Here is an 18,843-nt window from a genome sequence, read left to right on the forward strand (position 1 = left end):
CCTGTCTAGATTTCACCTGAACTGTGAATGCAAACTTCTGGTCACAAGCTTGTGTATGCATATATATTCCTCTCATTCCATACTTTGCGTCAAAACTTCCTCTACCCGTCTTTACAAACAGAATGGAGCACCGAGGGGGGTTTGTGGAAAGAAAATAAACAGTGAAACTGTAACCTGTAGCCAAGGAAAACTAGGCGGCTAAAGAGTTGAGGTGCTGCCACTGCTGCCCTCTGTCTGGTCTCCCTCATGACTCCCCAAAACCTTCCCTCCAAAAATCCCCACTTTCTAACTACTTTCTCACTCTGAGGTCTTTTCAAGTCTCTTTTCCCTAAAAAAAACAAACCTCCTTCTCACCACTTCTCTTGGTCACCCTAATGGACAATAAAGAAATACTGTATTCCTTCCACAGTCTGTGCATGTGAGTGCTCACGAGTGAAGGAAGATATATAAAACATATGTTAGCAGCTCATAATCAAAACTTTCCCTGGCTCTCCCCTTTCCTTAAGTAGACTGTTTCGTAAGTGTTCTGTTCTGTTCTGCTCTGAGGGCCTCCTGGGTGTGGGACTGTTGACCTGCTGGGCTGAGTGTGCTGCCAAGTCTTTGGCGTGAGAGAACGAAGGAGAGCAGAGGGCAGGGCGGACACTTTGCCAGCCTTGGCTGGAGTGCCAGTGTACTGACGGGGTGGGAAAAGACTAACTGCAATTGTTTGACTCAAGTAGTTGAGATGAAAAAACACGCAAGAGGAAATTAGTAAGGAAAAGGGATTCTTTTACACCTGCTTTCCCTCCGTTAGCCCCAGCTCTCCCCTGTCTCTAGGCCCACGCCAAGCCCTGGCATTTCCCCCTGACTCATCCACCTCCTCCCCGGGTTTCAGCACGTCTCTTACAGTGTTTAGACCTTTCTTTAAAGTCCAGACCTGCTCCTTTCCCTCTGTGTGATTCCAGAGCCTGAGCCTCCACCTTGCACCCCTCCTCCTCCTTTCTGGCAGTAACCTATTTTCACCCAACTCCAGCTTTCCCCCCACTTGTCTCAAGTTTTGCAGACTTCTCCAGCTAGAAACCCTGACCCCTTACTTCAGGACTTAACCTCATCTCAACTACTTTCCAAAAGCCAACCAGTGAATGTAAATACACTTCTAACAGCAGTGTTAGTCCTCTGAAGAGGATCTAGCAAGGAGTAAATGTCTATAAGTGAAAAAAAAAACGGATTTTCCGGAGATTCCTTATTTCTCCTTACTAGAAATGTCAGTTTCAGATTATACTGCTGTACGGATGGATATGTAATCGTAAACCGAACACTAAGGCTGGGTATCGTTTGGAATATAATCAAGAGTGTTAATAAAATGTCCCTATTCTCAATACATCAGACTGAGTAATGCTTTTCATTTAACAAATTAAATGAAAGTCCTCAGTTAATTCTGATCAACAGCCTTTAGTCCTTGACAGATTTTGATACTCAGTGCTACAGGTATGACTGCCTTGTGTTTAATACTTCTGATATATACAACCACCACTGTTACACTAGAGGACTAGTTTGACATTCGAAAAAATATGTTATTCACTGAAAATTAGATTTATTATGATGTCACTGTTCAGTGTGAAGATAGCGCCAGGAGGAGGTTAGCTTAGCTTAGCATAACCACGGTCCTGTTGTCTTTTGTGTCAACTTAATTTAGAAACCAGACAAATATACAAAATTATTTATCTACTTATCCACTTAAAGCAATTCCTACCTTTCTGACATTAACATTTTTTTTATTTTGTAATCGTAAAATGCCTCTAATAAGCGTATGGCACATTCAAATGTAAAAGAAATCCACCAGGTGTTGACTCATCAGTATTCAATTCTCATACGTTTCTGATAAAAGTCTGACCAATAATATCATTTGGTCCGATAAAATGATTTGCAGAGCCTCCTGCCTGTCATCTGTCGCAGCGCCCCTTCCAGTTTGCACGTCAGGGGAGGAGGGAGCGTCAGAGGTCAGGCAGGGGGAAGAGGGTGGGACAGTGGAGGTGTTCAAATTTTGTGCTGTGTGAAGTGCCAGAAAGGTAAGAAAAGCTTTATTTCTAACATGCCCCATTTACATTTTTCCAATATATATTCTGGCTCTTCACATTTAAATGGACGATTATGTTATTTTTCTTTATATTTTTACCATCATAAGGTATGTCCCTGTGTGAATTATTGTTTATGACGTGTGGGGTCGCAGTGGTGTGTTTAAAAGGCACTCCTGCGGTGGACTTTCCCAGCTGGTACAGGGATTTGCGCCGACAACCTTCTCAACACAAGCAGCCTTAAGTCAAGCACCATCACACACACACACACACACACACACACACACACACACACACACACACACACACACACACACACACACACACACACACACACACACACACACACACACACACACACACACACACACACACACACACACACACACACACACACACACACACACACACACACACACACACACACACACACACACACACACAGCAACTTTAGCCTGATTAGGGAAAAAAAGAGACAAGAAGAAGCATCATTTACGTAGCTGCTAATTTACACTACCCAATCACCGTGCCACACATTGCTGCGACATGTTGCGCGCTGATTGGATGAGTGATGTGGGTGAAGGGGGTGGGGTGGGGGGGGTCTTGGGCTGCACTCAGGAGAGGAGTACAGAAATGGAGAAAGCTCACCAGTGCATTAGGGACAGCACGGTGCAATTCGTTCCATTGGCAGCACTTCAAAGAGCAAGAGGAGGGGGATAATCCACCCCAACATTAGCCTCCGGATTCTTCCACCACCTCTACCACCAACATGCACACACACACACACACACATACATACACACGTTTATTCACAAAAGCAGCAGGCTTGAGGGTTCGGTCGTGGGGTCTGATTGGGTTGGGGTCTTGGGAGGACTGGATGGAAGGATGGAGGGGATTTTTCAATTTGCCAGCAAATCAGAGATGATTGGGAGACTTTCTCGCACACAGATCCACACACACTCGCCTCGACACACACACACGCACACAAATACAATGCCACACACACAACACAAGTCCATCTCCACGGACAAAACCTTATGTTTGAGCTCGGAGAGGAAAAAAAACAAAAACAAGCAGAAAATTTGCTCACAACACTGAAAATAGCCAAAATATAGTAATCTGGGTTAAAAATATGGGTCAACAATGAAGGAGGAAGCCCTCTGTTTCTTAAATCTGTGTGTGAGAAACCGAGGAGATGAAAGAGGGGGTGCACACACAGGGAAAGTGAAGGAGACAGCAAAAGAGAAAAAGAGCTTGTGTATCGACAGCCACTAGCATCACTAGCAGTGAGCTGTCAACGCTCGCTGGGCCAATATGGGCCCAATTGATGATCAGTCCTCATGGGAGACCTGCCAGCAGCAAACACAATCAATCCATCAAGTCTCTCTGTCAGACCTCAGAGTGGTGTTAAAGAGGAACGCTGCTTGATTTGAAGCAGCCCGAGATTCGACAACTTGTTGTCGTTCAAACACAGCAAACACATCGGCACGCAGTGATGACACAGTCCTCCCGTGGGAACCATCAACAACAAACGTCACTTTATTTTGATCCGTAATGGTAGCATTGTTTACCGACTGATAAGCGATACTTTGACGATGCCTCAGCACAATTATGAGATGCAGGAGTCCTTCTAATTTACATTAAATTTCTAATTTAAGTTATCTTCAGTCTTAAAACTAGCTAACAGCTGCACACTGCCAACAGCTGGACTGTTCTGGCACACAGACTAATTATGGGATATATTTAGGTCTGAATAACTACGAATAGTTGGTTAAGTTTACTGTGCGTTGACATTTTTCACAAGTGGGACACACTTGCTTATTACCTGGAGACGTATAAGGGTTTAATGCTCAATACGTTAAATGTGGTCGTGTTACCTTTTTATTAATTCCTAACACTTTTATCAGTTTTTAACGTCCCCGGGAAAATTCGATTTTGTTGTAACTCTGTTGTTGTTGTCATGCTGTTGTATGGCGCTTTACATATACAGGCAGATCAATGTTAAATTAGTTGTTTAAGCTGTTTATTCTCTGCTGACTGTCTTTAATAGTTTTCCCTTTTATTGATGGGACGAGTTAGAGCCTTAGAGTCTTGAAGTGGCGTGGTCGGCTTCTACAACACACATATCAATAAAAAAGTGGTCTGGAGGGAGATGACTTATGGAGTCTACAGTCTACACACTGACTGGTCAGGAAGTTAGCAAGGCCTGCAACAATCAATAAACCCTGACCACTGGAGACCAACTGCTGTACGGCTTCAGTAACACAAGTCTACGGGGGAAAAAAACACCTCCGTAAAGTAGTATTTTCGTCCAAAGAAGATTGCACATTACAAGAAGAAACAGACTGATGACACAGTGAACTTTCAACCTAGATAATGAACTAGATCAGCCACTTGTAAACTGTTAAAACCCGCTTGTGCTTTGTGGGAAGTGATTTATCACTCCATCATTTCAAGTTAAGTGGTGAGAAATTGTAATCTAAAAGCTAAATTAACCCTGTGGGGGGCTGAGCGAATCACACTGATCCGTTGGTCGGTCTACTCAGAACTCTTTTAGTTTGCTCAACTGGTATAACCAGCAGAGGCTTAATGGGAAAACCAATGAGCAATTGAAACATGCCATCCATTTATTTACCGTGTGTGAATATTATTCTTTAGTGTGTTACAGAATAGTGGGTCATTTGGTTGACGTGCAGCTACCTAATTGCCAAAAGGTTGTCCTACTGTGAGCCAAATTAAATCAATGAAGCTGAAACCAATTCAAACCGACTGCACCGTATCAAATCACATGCCAAAGAAATTAAGGGGAACAAGTATTTAGGACACCAGGACGATTGGGTTTATCTTACAGTCCGCTGAAAGAAAATACATTGAAAGTGGTTGTTAAGAGGATTTGTGGTGGACTTTTTCAACACAGATTCTTTTTGGGTAGATTCGGTATCAGAAAGTAAGCAAATACCATAGAATGTATCTTAAATTGTGGTAACGATGTACAACTTTTTTCAAACAAAAAGCAACAGAGCAGTCTAGCCGCCTGTCCTTGGCAGTCCAGAGTTAACTCACTGTATCCCCCTAAACTTGGGTTGCAGAAGATGCTTGGCTGCTGGCCACCTGCTGTCATTCAGATTCCATAGGGTAGATTGCAGGGTCATAAAGGGGTTTCGAAAACACCACTGCGGTGAATGCCAATCAGCATTCAGAGCACTGCGAACATGAGCCTGGAGTGAGGTTGGGGGGTTACGGGTACGGGTGCAACAAATCTGAGAAACCGAGCACGGAAATTTACATAGTGGTTAGCATTCAGCTGCCAAGTGTTAGCTATGATACTGACGGCACTGGGGGAATACTTCACCATTCTGACTGAACTCAGAACTTTACTACTGTAGTTCAGGTTTAGAGTGAACTGCAGTAAGAATTTCTCTGTCTTACAACTCAACTACTCAAGACAAAAAGACTACAAATTAAAACAAAAGTGTAGCGTACACTTGGGATCTACTGCGTGAACACAACCTGTATGAGCCTATTTGCACAAGTGCTCTTAAATACATTTAACAGTTTGCACAAATCTATTTTTAGATGCAAATGGACAGGCACACTATAGCCCTGTGTAATCAGTCCACGTTACAATGAGTATAAGTATAAGAATCCTGTCAACCAACACAGCCTAACAATATCCAGAACATCCTGGGGTAAATATCAGCCACCCTTGGGGGTAAAATTAGGCAACTCTCCAACTCTGCCTTGTCCACATTCTTCTCCGCGGCCTCCCTGAACTTTTGTTTCCACAACCACAGAAGCTTCTGTCCTTCTGTCCTGCCAAATACCTGTCTGCTATTTCCAGACTTTTCTAAACTAATCAAGCCTGAAATGCCTCCTTATTCAGCTTTGCAGCTTCCTTCACCTCCACTCGCTGGTTCTTCAGTTGCAACCACAAGTCGGGCCACAAGTCAGAGCAGTGGTCGAGGGGGGGCAAAGTATAACCCACCCCCTGGCCGTCTAAAAGCCCCCCCACCTATCAACATACAGGCACTGCTCCGCAGAAAGCAAGATAAGAAGCAGTGTGACAGCCACTGTCACTCGCTCATCTCACAGAACACATACAGGTACGTTTCAATTTTATTACGTCGATCGACTCACACCTGAGTTTTCTCCAGCTGTTTGTGTTTCAAACAAATGAACCGTATCTACACTGACTGATCAGATCAGTCAGCGTGTGTCACCTGCTGCCGGCTGCCTCACTTGCTGGGTGGATGAACAAACACTGTCACAGTTAAACACTGTAGATTGCTTCCCATAGAGCCGACATGAAAACTATTTTGGTTAAGTAAATTTCTGCTGTCACTCGGCACGGGAGCTCTGTTGCTGTTTAGCCACTTACATATTGATATGGTGAGACATCTGGCACATGCGCGACCAGATGAAATATTAAATTGAACACTCTCAAATTTTGGTTGCTATATGCGACCATTTGGTGGAAGTCCGGAGCCCTGGAGTTGAAGAACTTGCAGACAGGGACCGTAGCCAGATGTCCCCACTTCACTGTGCCTGCAAATTTGGGTCTAGCAGTACCAGCCAGTGTCTGAGACATGCACGACCCGTCGGATAAAACTACATAACCTTCGATGACTGTCACAGAAACTAAAGGCAAAGCACCACTGGGGTTTAGATCAGGCAGGCTGTTCCTCATCAGTCCCTCATCACAACTACAGATTCCTTTAGCAGCATCCTCTGTAGGACACATCCACAGACTAAAAACAAAAGCCTTCCTCTACATGACATGCAGTTGCACAGACATGAGAATATTTTTCTCTCTGGGGAACTCCAACACTGTGGTGCTCAGCAAAGGGCCCATGAGAATGATTTATTTATTTATTTATTAAGAAAAAAACAGAATTCATTCCCAACTATATCTAGTCAGTACAACTCCACCTCCCACACTCTTCTGCTGGTAACTTTCCACGTCCTCAGAGACATACAAACATCTGTGCTCTGAGTCATCTGACACTGAATTTCTGCCTGTCCGTCCCAAAAGCCGAAAGCACACACACCAACACACACCTGATGACTTCATAAAGAAAACAGGTCTGAAAGAAGTCTGTGCCGACGGACTTTTACATGTAGTGAATAAACTGTCAGAGTTAACACAGATCACAGGAAAAAAACCCAATTAATTCTGTGCGGTAGGTGGATTTTCACTTAAATTTTCAACACTGGGCTATCGTTCATTCCCTCATTATATCGTTCAGCCGTTTCATTATGCCTCCATCCTTCAGGCTATTCATTCATTTAGCATTAATATTCATGAAAGCAAAAATCAACTTTATATGATACTGTCAATGATCTTTTTAATTAACATTCTGAAAAATGTAAATTACCCCTTAAATATTGGCAAGGATGAGCATGCATGCATATTCCCACACACACACAGATACAGACACAATATGAAGAATCGCCTCCTGTATGAATCTTTAACTGGCTTCATAACACACACACACACACACACACGAACACACGCACACGCACGCACGCACGCACGCACGCACGCACGCACACACACACACACACACACACACACACACACACACACACACACACACACACACACACACACACACACACACACACACACACACACACACACACACACACACACACACACACACACACACACACACACACACACACACACACACACACACACACACACACACACACACACACGTCTCCAGCTCACCCTCTCCAGGTCTTGTCGGAGGTGTGTGAAGAGTTTGAGGCGTCTGTAGAGGACGTCCTGCTCCTGCTGGGCCAGGTTGTCCACCTCGTCCCTCTTTAAGGTCACCAGAGGTCGGTTAAAGTTGGACTTCCTCTTCATCTTCCAGAATTGATATAAGAAGTCCACCTTGATGAAGACACAAATTATTACCTTTTTTTTCTTTTTCATTTGCAATGTTCTCATGAAAAAAAGATGTTGATTGTGGGGTAAGTACTTGTGAAACTACCTGGGGACTGGGCCAAGTCTAGTTTGAAAAACTGATTAAGCCACACACACACGCACACTCACAAGCACACACACACAGACTCACACACACACACACACGCACACGCACACACACACACACACGCGCACACACACACACACACACACACACATACACACACGCTCTTTTGTTTCTCTGTTTTAAACAGCACCCACAGGCCCCGCTTCCTCATCAGTTCGTGTTGGTACATTTAAACTCCCTGTTAAATAAAAAAAACTTAAGTTTACCTAAGACATCTGGTTTAACTGATAGACATTACACTTGTACTGCTATGAATGTCTCAATGGATTCATCATTAAAGCATGATCGAGAGTTTTCATCCCTACAAATAAAAAGCTGTGTGTTTACAGCCGTAGTCTGCCTTTCCAGTGAAAAAAGCTCTTGACTGCGGCCACCACCATGTTTGGAAAGCAGAGGCCAGTTAATCACAGCACGCTCTAAACGAAAGCCTGTGATTTATCAGACAGTTTACCTGGGAGTAGGATCCACTTTATTTGATGCACTAGAGCCAGCACTCTAAATGCAATTAATCAATACCATATCTGGTTACATTTAATTAACTGTGGGTGCTGAGCTCTCCATCTCTACTAATATATGATTAAATGTATATTGGAACTACTGGGTAAAGATCAGAATATTGTTGTGCGGGCAAATGGAGGGACACGTTTCACTGTCACAGTATTTGCATACCTGTTGCCTGTTAGCATGAACAAGTGTTGCTACTCTGACCCGTCTCATCAGCGAGCTGTGCGTCGACGGCGTCTGTGTGCTTTATACTTTATTCATACCTGACTCACTGTCTTGAGGAGTACCTTATTTTTGGTGCACAATAATTTCCAGGTGTTTCTATCACAGTGAATTTCAAGTGCATGGTATCAATTCCTAAAATTTCATATGACAAATCATAATGTTTGAGTTCCATGGCTTAACGTACCTGGGCGACGGGCAGCGCCAGGTTCTCAGCCACCTCCCTGGGGTCCACCAGTTGGTAAAACTCATCCTCCAGCTCCTGGAGCTTCTGTTTCCTCTGGCTCACCTTCTCTCTCTCCAGCTGTTCACGCTCAGCTCGCTCTGACGCCGACACAGGAATGGTGTACAATACCGACCTCTGCTCCTGGTCACTGATGATGATTGGCTGGGGCTGATGGTCCGGCCGGAGCTCAGTACCGACAGCAGTGGTGGCCCACTCAGGTTTGGCTGCAGCGTGCGCTCCGTTGGTGGTTGAAGTGGCAGTGTGGTTGCCGTTGCTCACACTGGCCAAACTTGAGAAGTTGGTGGTGGTTGTACTACTGTTGCTGGCGATGCAGCTGTGCTCCAGGCAGAAGGACTTGAAGCGCACCTCGTCGTTCTCTGCCAGGATGGTCCTCATCTCCAGGCCGTGGTCGAAGGCGCACGTCACATGGAAGGCCACGATACAGGAGGGCATGGAGCACTGGGAGGGGAAGAAAGAGGAAATATACTTCAGGGCGGAGAACAAATGAGAGAACTATACCAGAAGGAGGAAAGTGGAATAGGACAGAGAATGGATGGGTGATGAGAAGGAAGCAGGGAAGGGTGTAGAGAGCAAAACGAGAGATGTAGCGAATTATGGGAGGAGAGAAGATATTATGAATGGAAGGTGACACTGGGAAGGAGAAATCCAATGAGTGTTAATGTGTGTGGTTTCATGAAAAGACAAGCCAATTTAAATGATTGAGAGAAATCACTGTTTTTGATATAATCCTGGTGCAACTTCGCTACGGCTGCAATGATTCCCAGAGTGCCTCAATAAACCTCAATAAAATTCTTTGCATCGAAGCTTCATTTCATTTATTGACTTAATGCAGCTTTATACAGCGCACATGTGCGAATTAATAGCTGCTGACCCCACTTTACTCTTGCTCTTTTTCTCTGAAGCACACATGGATGTTAAAATACACACGCACGCACACACACACAAACACACGCACACACACACGCACACGCACACAATCTTTTCTTCAATTTCTCAGACACTGTGTCACAGCTATTTGTTTTAAAGTGCCATTTTCACTCCATTTCTTGCGTTATAATACAAGTGCAGCAAAGCAGAAAGACAAGCCACGTCACAACAAACACAGTTCCCCCATTTTGCTGACATCTCGGTAACTTGGGATGTGTGTGTGTGTGTGTGTGTGTGTGTGTGTAGATAGGTGTGTGTGTTTCTCAGTGCTATCCATTACAGGTCATATAAGAGGCGGACTCCCACCGAGTCCCTCCAGGCAAGGTGTGATTTTGTGTGTGTTTGTGTGTGTGTGTGTGTGGGCTTGTGTGTGTGTTAGCCCTTGTGGCTGTGCTGTCACTGTGTGCATGTGAGTGCGCATATGTGTGTGTGTGTGTGTGTAAGAGTGTGTGCAGGTCGGTGTTTTTAAGAGGAGTTCAGCTTTCAACAGGATGGTGACTCTCTTCACTGTGTTTGTGAGCGTTGGGACAAGAAACTGCCTGATCCTGCTGACTCCACTGTCTGGAACACAACTTTCACTTTCACAACAATCTTTCCTCTCTCACTCTATGGCTCAACTGCTTTACGCAACAACACATATTTCATTTTAGAAAGCAAAATATACAGTAGCTTTATGGTAACAGTAAAGCTTACTGAACTGTCACAAACAATGCTTAAAAGCTGCAAACTTTGCATCGAAGATATGAAGTTTTTAGCTGATTTAACAAAAGATTAATAAAAGAAGGGCGTTTAGCTTATAACCCCTTACCCTTATGCAACATGTGTTATCATGTGTTGTCAAATAGGTGTTTAATAGGAACTAGGACTATAAGGACTATAATATCACATTTTTGTCGCAATTTCCTTGAACTTGTGCTAGTCTGTGCTGCATTTTTCTTTATCACTCCCTGTCACACCCCCAACAACAATATTGTGTTTAGAACCAAAGTAGGTCATCGGTTCGTGAGGTAAACCAGTTCATCATCACAAACGTTCAGCCTTCAGAAATCTGTGAGGCCGCAAGCAAGTGCTGCTGGGAGGTCTGTCTGTTTTAGTTGTCGTGGGTAGCTAGTAGAGCAGCATCATAGTGGTAGGTGTGTGTTTGGATTTCAGCTAGGAATGTGGTTAATTCACTCATTTCACTGTCATCGCCCTCTTCTAGCTTCCCACTGATATTAGAACAAGATAAACCATGCAAACCTTTCTTTCCCAGACTGAAAACTCTCCTGTTCAGACTTAATTTTGTTCCATGAATGAATAAAAAAACATAATTAACATAATACTGTTTCATTCGGATATGTCAATGTAATTATCACCGATGTTTAGTCTCCTGTAAACTTCTTGGTTCGTTTTACAGAACCGTCATTGTTAATAGTTTGGGAAAGGGCAGACCCCTTTCAGAACATACCTGGCAGGTGATTGGGTGAACCATCTGTCTATTAAACTCCCGCAGAAGTCAGTTGGAGAAGAGAGAAAGTATATTTTTCGCCAAGAAAAGCCTTCAGTCCTGTTCTTTGCTTTTCTTGAATGAAGAAAAACTCTCCAGTTCTGATAAAACTAATGCTCCCCCCTCCCCCCTCAACTGCCAGTAGCTCTTCACAGGATGCTGATTAGGCGGTTCACCTTTAGTCGGGACCCAAGCGCTTTACTTGGAGCCTGGAGACAAGGCGGATTTTCATGTGACACATGAACCCGCGATTCTTGTGTTATCGCAACAGTTCAGCTGCTGTGCGAGGTAAGAATCTTGATGCCTGGCTTCTCTAATCTGATGAAAACTCTGATGTTTAGCCTTCAGACGTCATTAACTCCTCTACCTTGTGGCTTTAAAATACATTTGAGTGTGAAAAAACTGTCCCCAATCCACTAAATCACTGAGTAAACAAAGTGAGGTGATGGAGGAACAGAAGGTGCGATCCTATAATCACAAATTACCAGTGATACATCATCTTGTTAAAAAGCGCAGTAGGAGTTTATAATGTAGACCCCTTCTTATTACTGACTTCCCCAAATGTCAGGGTGAGCCCGCCGCAGCTGCTCTCACTTATTTAGTGTCAAAAGGCAAAAGGTTGAACAACACAGTGTGGAGCCGGCTAAATGTGTTGTTTGGTACGGGCAGAGTCATCGCAAAGAAACACTCGTGTGGCCTTTCAGAATGCACCTGCTCAGTAACGATACGCGCTCTGGCAGGGAGTCATTAATAATGTTTGTGTCACTGCCCACGCTCAGTGAGTACTTTTAGGTCTTTGAGGAAAAACAACATGTTTGTTCTTTTCCACCCTTTGCAAGAAAAAAATAAGTAGATACTAATTTAATGTTGATTTAAAAAGGGAACGGAAGAAAAGAGATGGATACCTGAAGTATTTGGGGTTTGTCATTGTCTATTTAGTGTGTTTGTGTTGGCTGTATGCAAGTGTATACGTAATAGGTATATTTATATCTTTATAAATATAAGCTCTACTACTCAGTTGTAAACTATGAGCGTGCATGCAAACGAACTCTCTTTCTATTTTGCGCCGTGAGAGAGAGACCTGAGCTCGTATTTATCAAACTGTTGAAGGTGAAATATTGGTCGTAAGTGAAATTAATTTATATATTCGTCCTCTTTAGCTCCCAGTTCAGCCAATGTCCTCTAATGTCATCATTATTCATACGTCCATATATCAATTTGACGTGTTTATTGCTAAAAGAATATTGAAAAAAGAAAAGATCAGGAAAATTAACTTATGCATACACTTGGCTGGAATGGAGGAGTAAGGCGCTTGATAAATGTGTTTAACTCTTCACACTAATGAACCTTTTTACTCCTAGGTTGGTGCTTTAGAGCCTTTCTAAGTGTAATTCTTACAGGTTTGATAAATACGGGATGAGACAATAACCCCTTGTCGACACAACATTCATATTCTTGATTTTCAATTAGCTTTAACACACTGCTAAATTACAGTATTATGTTTTGTCTTTTTTAGTCATCTTTGATATTAGGCACAAAAGAGCCTCAGTCTGAACATTACTTCCCACACACATCTGTTCAGAAACTCTAGATGATTATGAGATGGCCACCGGACACAGGCTTGTGAGGACAGCCGCAATTTTAAGGAATTAATTATCAACTCCTAAATTCTGTTTGGCAGAATTTAAGAACTCACAGTGGCACGTCTTATAACGAGACATTAGTGGTAAAAATCTCGGCCTACATTTTCATTTCTAACTTTTTCAGTCGTGATACTGATACCTGAGTCAATTCCAAGTATCAAACAAATACCAGTGTTTGATTTTCGAACTATGTGGAAGTGACTTGGATTAATCTTCTATGTGTAAAACAACATCAGGCTTGACTTAAAAGATTGCTTTTCTCATTTTGTAAAACAAAATGTAACAAATAAATATATATCATATCATAATGATAAATCGTGCAACAGCATCTCATCTCATCTCATCTTCAGCCTCTTATCCGGGGTCGGGTCGCGGGGGCAGCAGCTTTAGCAGGGGACCCCAAACTTCCCTTTCCCGGGCCACATTAACCAGCTCTAACTGGGGGATCCTGAGGCGTTCCCAGGCCAGTGTGGAGATATAATCTCTCCACCTAGTCCTGGGTCTTCCCCGAGGCCTCCTCCCAACTGGACGTGCCTGGAACACCTCCCTAGGGAGGCGCCCAGGGGGCATCCTTACCAGATGATCCTGAACCACCTCAACTGGCTCCTTTCAACTCAAAGGAGCAGCGGCTCTACTCCGAGTTCCTCACAGATGCTGAACTTCTCACCCTCTCTCTAAGGGAGACTCCAGCCACCCTCCTGAGAAATCCCATTTTGGCCGCTTGTAAGTGTACACCTTTGTGTATCTGCCCCAATATCCATCACATAGTTTTGATCATAGACTATAAATAAAGATGGACAGCTTGATAGCTCCCTTAAAGTGAAGCCAAAACACGTCGATCACCCCCTCGTTGCTGGCTGCAGTATAGGTCATAAACCTCACACTACACGTCAAATACATTTTTACCAAAGATGGTCTCTATCATTTCAGGTTGGTCTGATCACACAGATGTTTGTTCAAGAGTTTTGTCTGGTTTGGTTTTGATGAGTTGTTTGGTGCTTTAAAAACCGGATGAAACGTCCTGGTGGACAGCTGTGATTGACTCACTTGACATGGTCAGGCAATATATTTATTAACAGTATATGGTTTTGATCCTCGGACGGAGAGAGACACCTGACACCTGCGGAATGCTGATGATTTGCTTGGCTATATTTTTATCTATTCAATTTCAAAACCTTTGATTTTTTTTCCTCAAACATTTCATGCCCAGTGGGAATCCCTCAGATATTGATTCATATGAATTTAAGCCTTTCATGTGATGTCCTTCATGGTGTAGGCCTACGCTAAGAACAGAGTGGGAACAGTGTGATCCTCTGAGCTAAGTATTTGGAAAGCAGAAGTCTGCAATGTAAAGATTGACCTCCTTAAAATCCAGGTTTCTCTTTGTATAACATCCCTTAATATTCCTATACCCCTACACTATATTTGAATCAAAGGACCCATGTTTTGAAGGCAGCACAGTTCAATCAAACGGAAATATTCCAAATGTCTTGTGCTGAATTTTAAACATATTTTCCCCTTCAAAAATACAGCTTGGATTATTTGGCATCTTTGGCTCTGCACTAGACTTTAAAAGAAAGTGTTGTGGCTGAGTGGGATGCTGAAGGTCCTCGAGGCAGCGGCCGTGGGTACGACTCCGACCTGCGGCCCTTCGCTAAATGCCTCCTTTTGCTACATGCCTCTCTCTCTCTCTCTCTCTCTCTCTCTCTCTCTCTCTCTCTCTCTCTCTCTCTCTCTCTCTCTCTCTCTCTCTCTCTCTCTCTCTCTCTCTCTCTCTCTCTCTCTCTCTCTCTCTCTCTCTCTCTCTCTCTCTCTCTCTCTCTCTCTCTCTCTCTCTCTCTCTCTCTCTCTCTCTCTCTCTCTCTCTCTCTCACCCCATTTCCTGTATGACCTATATAATGTGGCTTGGAAAACCGCCAAAAAATAATCCTTTTTTAAAAAAAAAATAAATAAATAAATAGTGTTGTATGTGTGGCCGATGTTTGACCTGCAAAGTTTGTAGCCTTATAGTTTTAGCTCCAGTGATGTTTGTTAGATATTCACCTGCTGTCGGCCATGTTCCTCTGACAGCTGTCAAGAAGACAAACTAACCATGAAGTTAAAGAACTTTCTTAATTAGCTGAGTGTGTCTCCTTATCACTGACACCCTATGAGCTCTAACAAATACAGGACAGGCTTGACTGGGTGAACCTTTCAGTACACCTTCCTGTAATAAAGCACTAATTAGGAGTCTCATTACACTCTGAGAACTTGCCAATTAATACAGCGAGTCGTTAACAAAATATGTCGGTATGAACACTCTGAGATCATCATTATGGGAGGAACAGTGAGCACACGAAAAGAGACACAGCGAGGAGTCATTAGACGAACAAAAGTGTATTACCGAATTACTAAAAGATGAAATGAGCAAAGACTTGAAGTAAGTTGTTTGAACGCGATATCAAAAGTGGACTAAAAGGAAAGAACTCTGATCTGAGCTGTTTGATGTACTGTGCATTAAAACATGAGAAAATCTGAGAAAATCAAGAGAGAATAAAAATTCAAGACTCACAACACATTACTTGTATTCTCTCTCAGACTCTCCTGTGCCGAAACCTTTCAAGACAGAAAACTGATTTGCTATTTCGTACTTTCGCCAACATCGAGAGCCTACATGGGACTCCTGCTGCTGATGGTGCCGTTTGCTGCTGCATGCATCTCTACCTTGTGTTTGAGGCGGCAGTTGATCAGTGTGTGTGTTTGCACAGCCTCCTGCCTCCAGCTATGGAAACAGGCGAGAGAGACTCCCTGCCAGTGATTCTGGCTTAAAGACTTAATAAAGAGCATTAATACTGTCACAGCAAACACCCTCACCACTGCACAACAAGCATCTGGATACGCTTGTAGGTACACACCGTCATATACATCCAGCACACATGTATATACAGCGAACCAAGGGCTTCAGTAATCCAGTTCACCTCGAGGGCACTTTTAAAGCTGAATGGTCTACAAGCTAATAGCTGTAAAGTGCCTTAGTGTGAGCGTGTCGGCTGGGTTTTTGTTTGCATACTCAGCAGTATGTTAAAGAGGCGCCGGGTTCTAACAGATCCACCCGCTCCCAGCGGGAGGCTAAGTACTATAATGATCTCTGTTGTCGTTATTTTTTTGTGAGTGTATGCATTGACTTTATACTTTAATACTTTATACTTTGCTGTGCTTATGCATACTGTTTTATGTGGCCTGTAAGGCTTTATTTCAGAATGAGCATCCAATCTATCGGATTTTTAAAGACAAGCTCCAAAAGATAAACCGTAATATTACATTTCACACTCAATTAAAACTTTCAACAATTTTCTTTAAACCTTTTTTCTACAGCTCTAAAGTGTTTTCGTACCAACACTACCTCCAGATGATGTACAGTGTGCATGCACATAGCTCAAGGGTTGGATTAGTAAAAGGCTGGAGAAGAAGACGAAGAAGGATGGAGAGGAGGAATGACATGAACAGCACATCTGTCTGGCTCTTAATAGCTGAGAGCAGTTGTAGAAGCAAAATTCAAACATGACAATATCATGCCCAACATGCATGAAAGGGACAGAAACAAGTATTGAGATTATTAAATTCTTTCTCTTATTAAAATGACACAACAAAAAAGCGTGAGGTCTAATCTCAGGTCTAAACCTAGCTTAACGTTATTGTTAAAGTGGCTGTTATGAGTAGGTAACCTAATGTGTTTTTAGTAGTTTTCAGATAAGGTTTTAGGTGTGACTAGAAAAATAAAAAACCTAAAAAAAACAGAATTGAACTAAATGTTTGACTCTTTAATTGCAAGACGCTGGCGTCACTTCATAACAGCATAAGTCGCGGCGGACGCAGTGATATGTAAGTGACGTACCTGTATGCAGGTTCCTGTGTGTTCTCGACACAGGCTGCAGGACAGTGCCCAGCGGCTGGCGGGGATGTGGGACACCTTGGTAATGGGCTCCATCTTCTCTGGACAGCCTATACTCACCTACAGGGAACAGGTAGAAAAACATATTTCTCATACAAGGTGTAGTGGTTAGCACTGTCGCATCACAGCGAGAAGGTTCCAGGTTCGCTTCCCGGCTGGGACCCTTCTGTGTGGAGTTTGCATGTTCTCTCCCCGTCTGCGTGGGTTTTCTCCGGGTTCTCCGGTTTCCTCCCACAATCCAAAGACATGCTCGTGTTAGGTTAATTGATGACTCTAAAATTGCCCTTAGGTGTAAATGGTTGTCTGTCTCTGTCTCTCTATGTGCCCTGTGATAGACTGGCGTCCTGTCAAGGGTGTACCCCGCCTCACACCCGATGTCAGCTGGGATCGGCTCCAGCGACCCCGACAAGGATAAGCGGTTGATGATGAATTCAATTCAATTAAAAAAAAAAACTTTTAATGAATGATCATACAAATCACAGACTGTGATAAACAACCAACATTTTGTGGAGATGAATCATATTTGTTCACCACCGCCATCATCATCATCATCATAACACTTGTGGCAGTTTTGTCTTATTATGTTTTAGTGCTGAAATCATTAGTTGATTGATTGTCCATCAACAGAACATTTTTTAAATTTTCCATAGATAATAAACTGATTTTTTGACTTATTTTATTAAGCAAAATGACAAATATATTCTTTTTCCAGCTTCTCAAATGTAAAGTTTAAATGTAAACTGTAAATATCTTTGGAAATCTTGGACTTTGAGAAACCTGTGTCAGATATTTTCAGCATTTTGTAACCAAATGATTAATAGATTAAATTAAAACTGGCTGTCGCGGTTCCTCGTAGCACAGTTATTTAATTAATACAGATATGTCAACAATTACCAGCTGGAGCTCATGCGTCACTCATCTTTTTATTGAGCACATCGCCTCCTCGGTCCTCACTTGATGAAATGGAACCCCACAACAAACCCAAATGACAATAACCAATTTATTGTAGCTTGAATGATAATTTCTTTAGTGTCTTCCAATTTCAAAAGCCAAAGATCTCAAATGAGGAAATCTGTCCCTGGACCCAGAGCTAGGACACCTGTGCTCCTTGGAAAAGCATGATTGTGAAGCCCAGTGTGACTCACTCTCTCTGAGCGGTCTATTCAGAACAGCTTTGGCCCCGAACCCTTCTCCACCAAATACAACCAAAAAGTCATTGACCTGTGCCAACCAGCCATGCAGAATAGAGTGGAGAGCACTCATCACCAAAGTGCCAGTTCTTCCTTCCTTCCTCCACTGCCTGGTTCTTTCCAAAAAAACAATTCACCTCTTTCACATTCACTCATTCTCATATTTATGGCATTGGCCTCTATCGTCGTCCTACATGCTTGCGTAGCGAGATGACAACTGATTTCCACAGGTCATACCCTTGCCTCCACTGTGCCCACTTGGCCTTATATGGGATTTTCTTTTTCCTCCTCTTGTCTGCTCATCCACAGAAAAAGCGCACGGCCTCGGCTCTTATTATTGACGTCTTTTGTGCAACACACTCGATCGGAGTAGGGGTCAATTTTCACTCCATTGAGGATGTCAATAGAAAGTGCATGCAGAAAATGGTGCCACAGCTGTCACCAACAATGTGGCTTCTTTTACAGTTGATGTACGATCTGGTCAAGGGTAAAAGGATTAACAGTTTTTGAACGCTGTAGTTAATTGATTGAATTGTTCTCAACCCTGATGCCTCACACATGCAGTGTGGGCTTCACACAA

General features: G+C 43.1%; 1 protein-coding gene across 2 annotated transcripts in view; it reads right to left on the reverse strand.

Moving 5' to 3' along the window:
• LOC310956303 (uncharacterized protein) overlaps window positions 1-18,843 on the reverse strand; it is a 243,809-nt gene that overhangs the window by 123,783 nt on the left and 101,183 nt on the right. For both annotated transcript variants that reach the window (XM_083926493.1, XM_083926492.1), the window contains exons 8-10: window positions 17,017-17,133; window positions 9,027-9,524; window positions 7,789-7,953 (exon numbers count right to left, since the gene is read on the reverse strand). In XM_083926493.1, coding sequence (XP_083782619.1) covers window positions 7,789-7,953; window positions 9,027-9,524; window positions 17,017-17,133 — 780 coding nt within the window. The remainder of the gene's footprint in view (window positions 1-7,788; window positions 7,954-9,026; window positions 9,525-17,016; window positions 17,134-18,843) is intronic.

This window comes from Echiichthys vipera (assembly GCF_963691815.1).
Source record: "Echiichthys vipera genome assembly, chromosome: 14".
NCBI lineage: Eukaryota > Metazoa > Chordata > Actinopteri > Perciformes > Trachinidae > Echiichthys > Echiichthys vipera.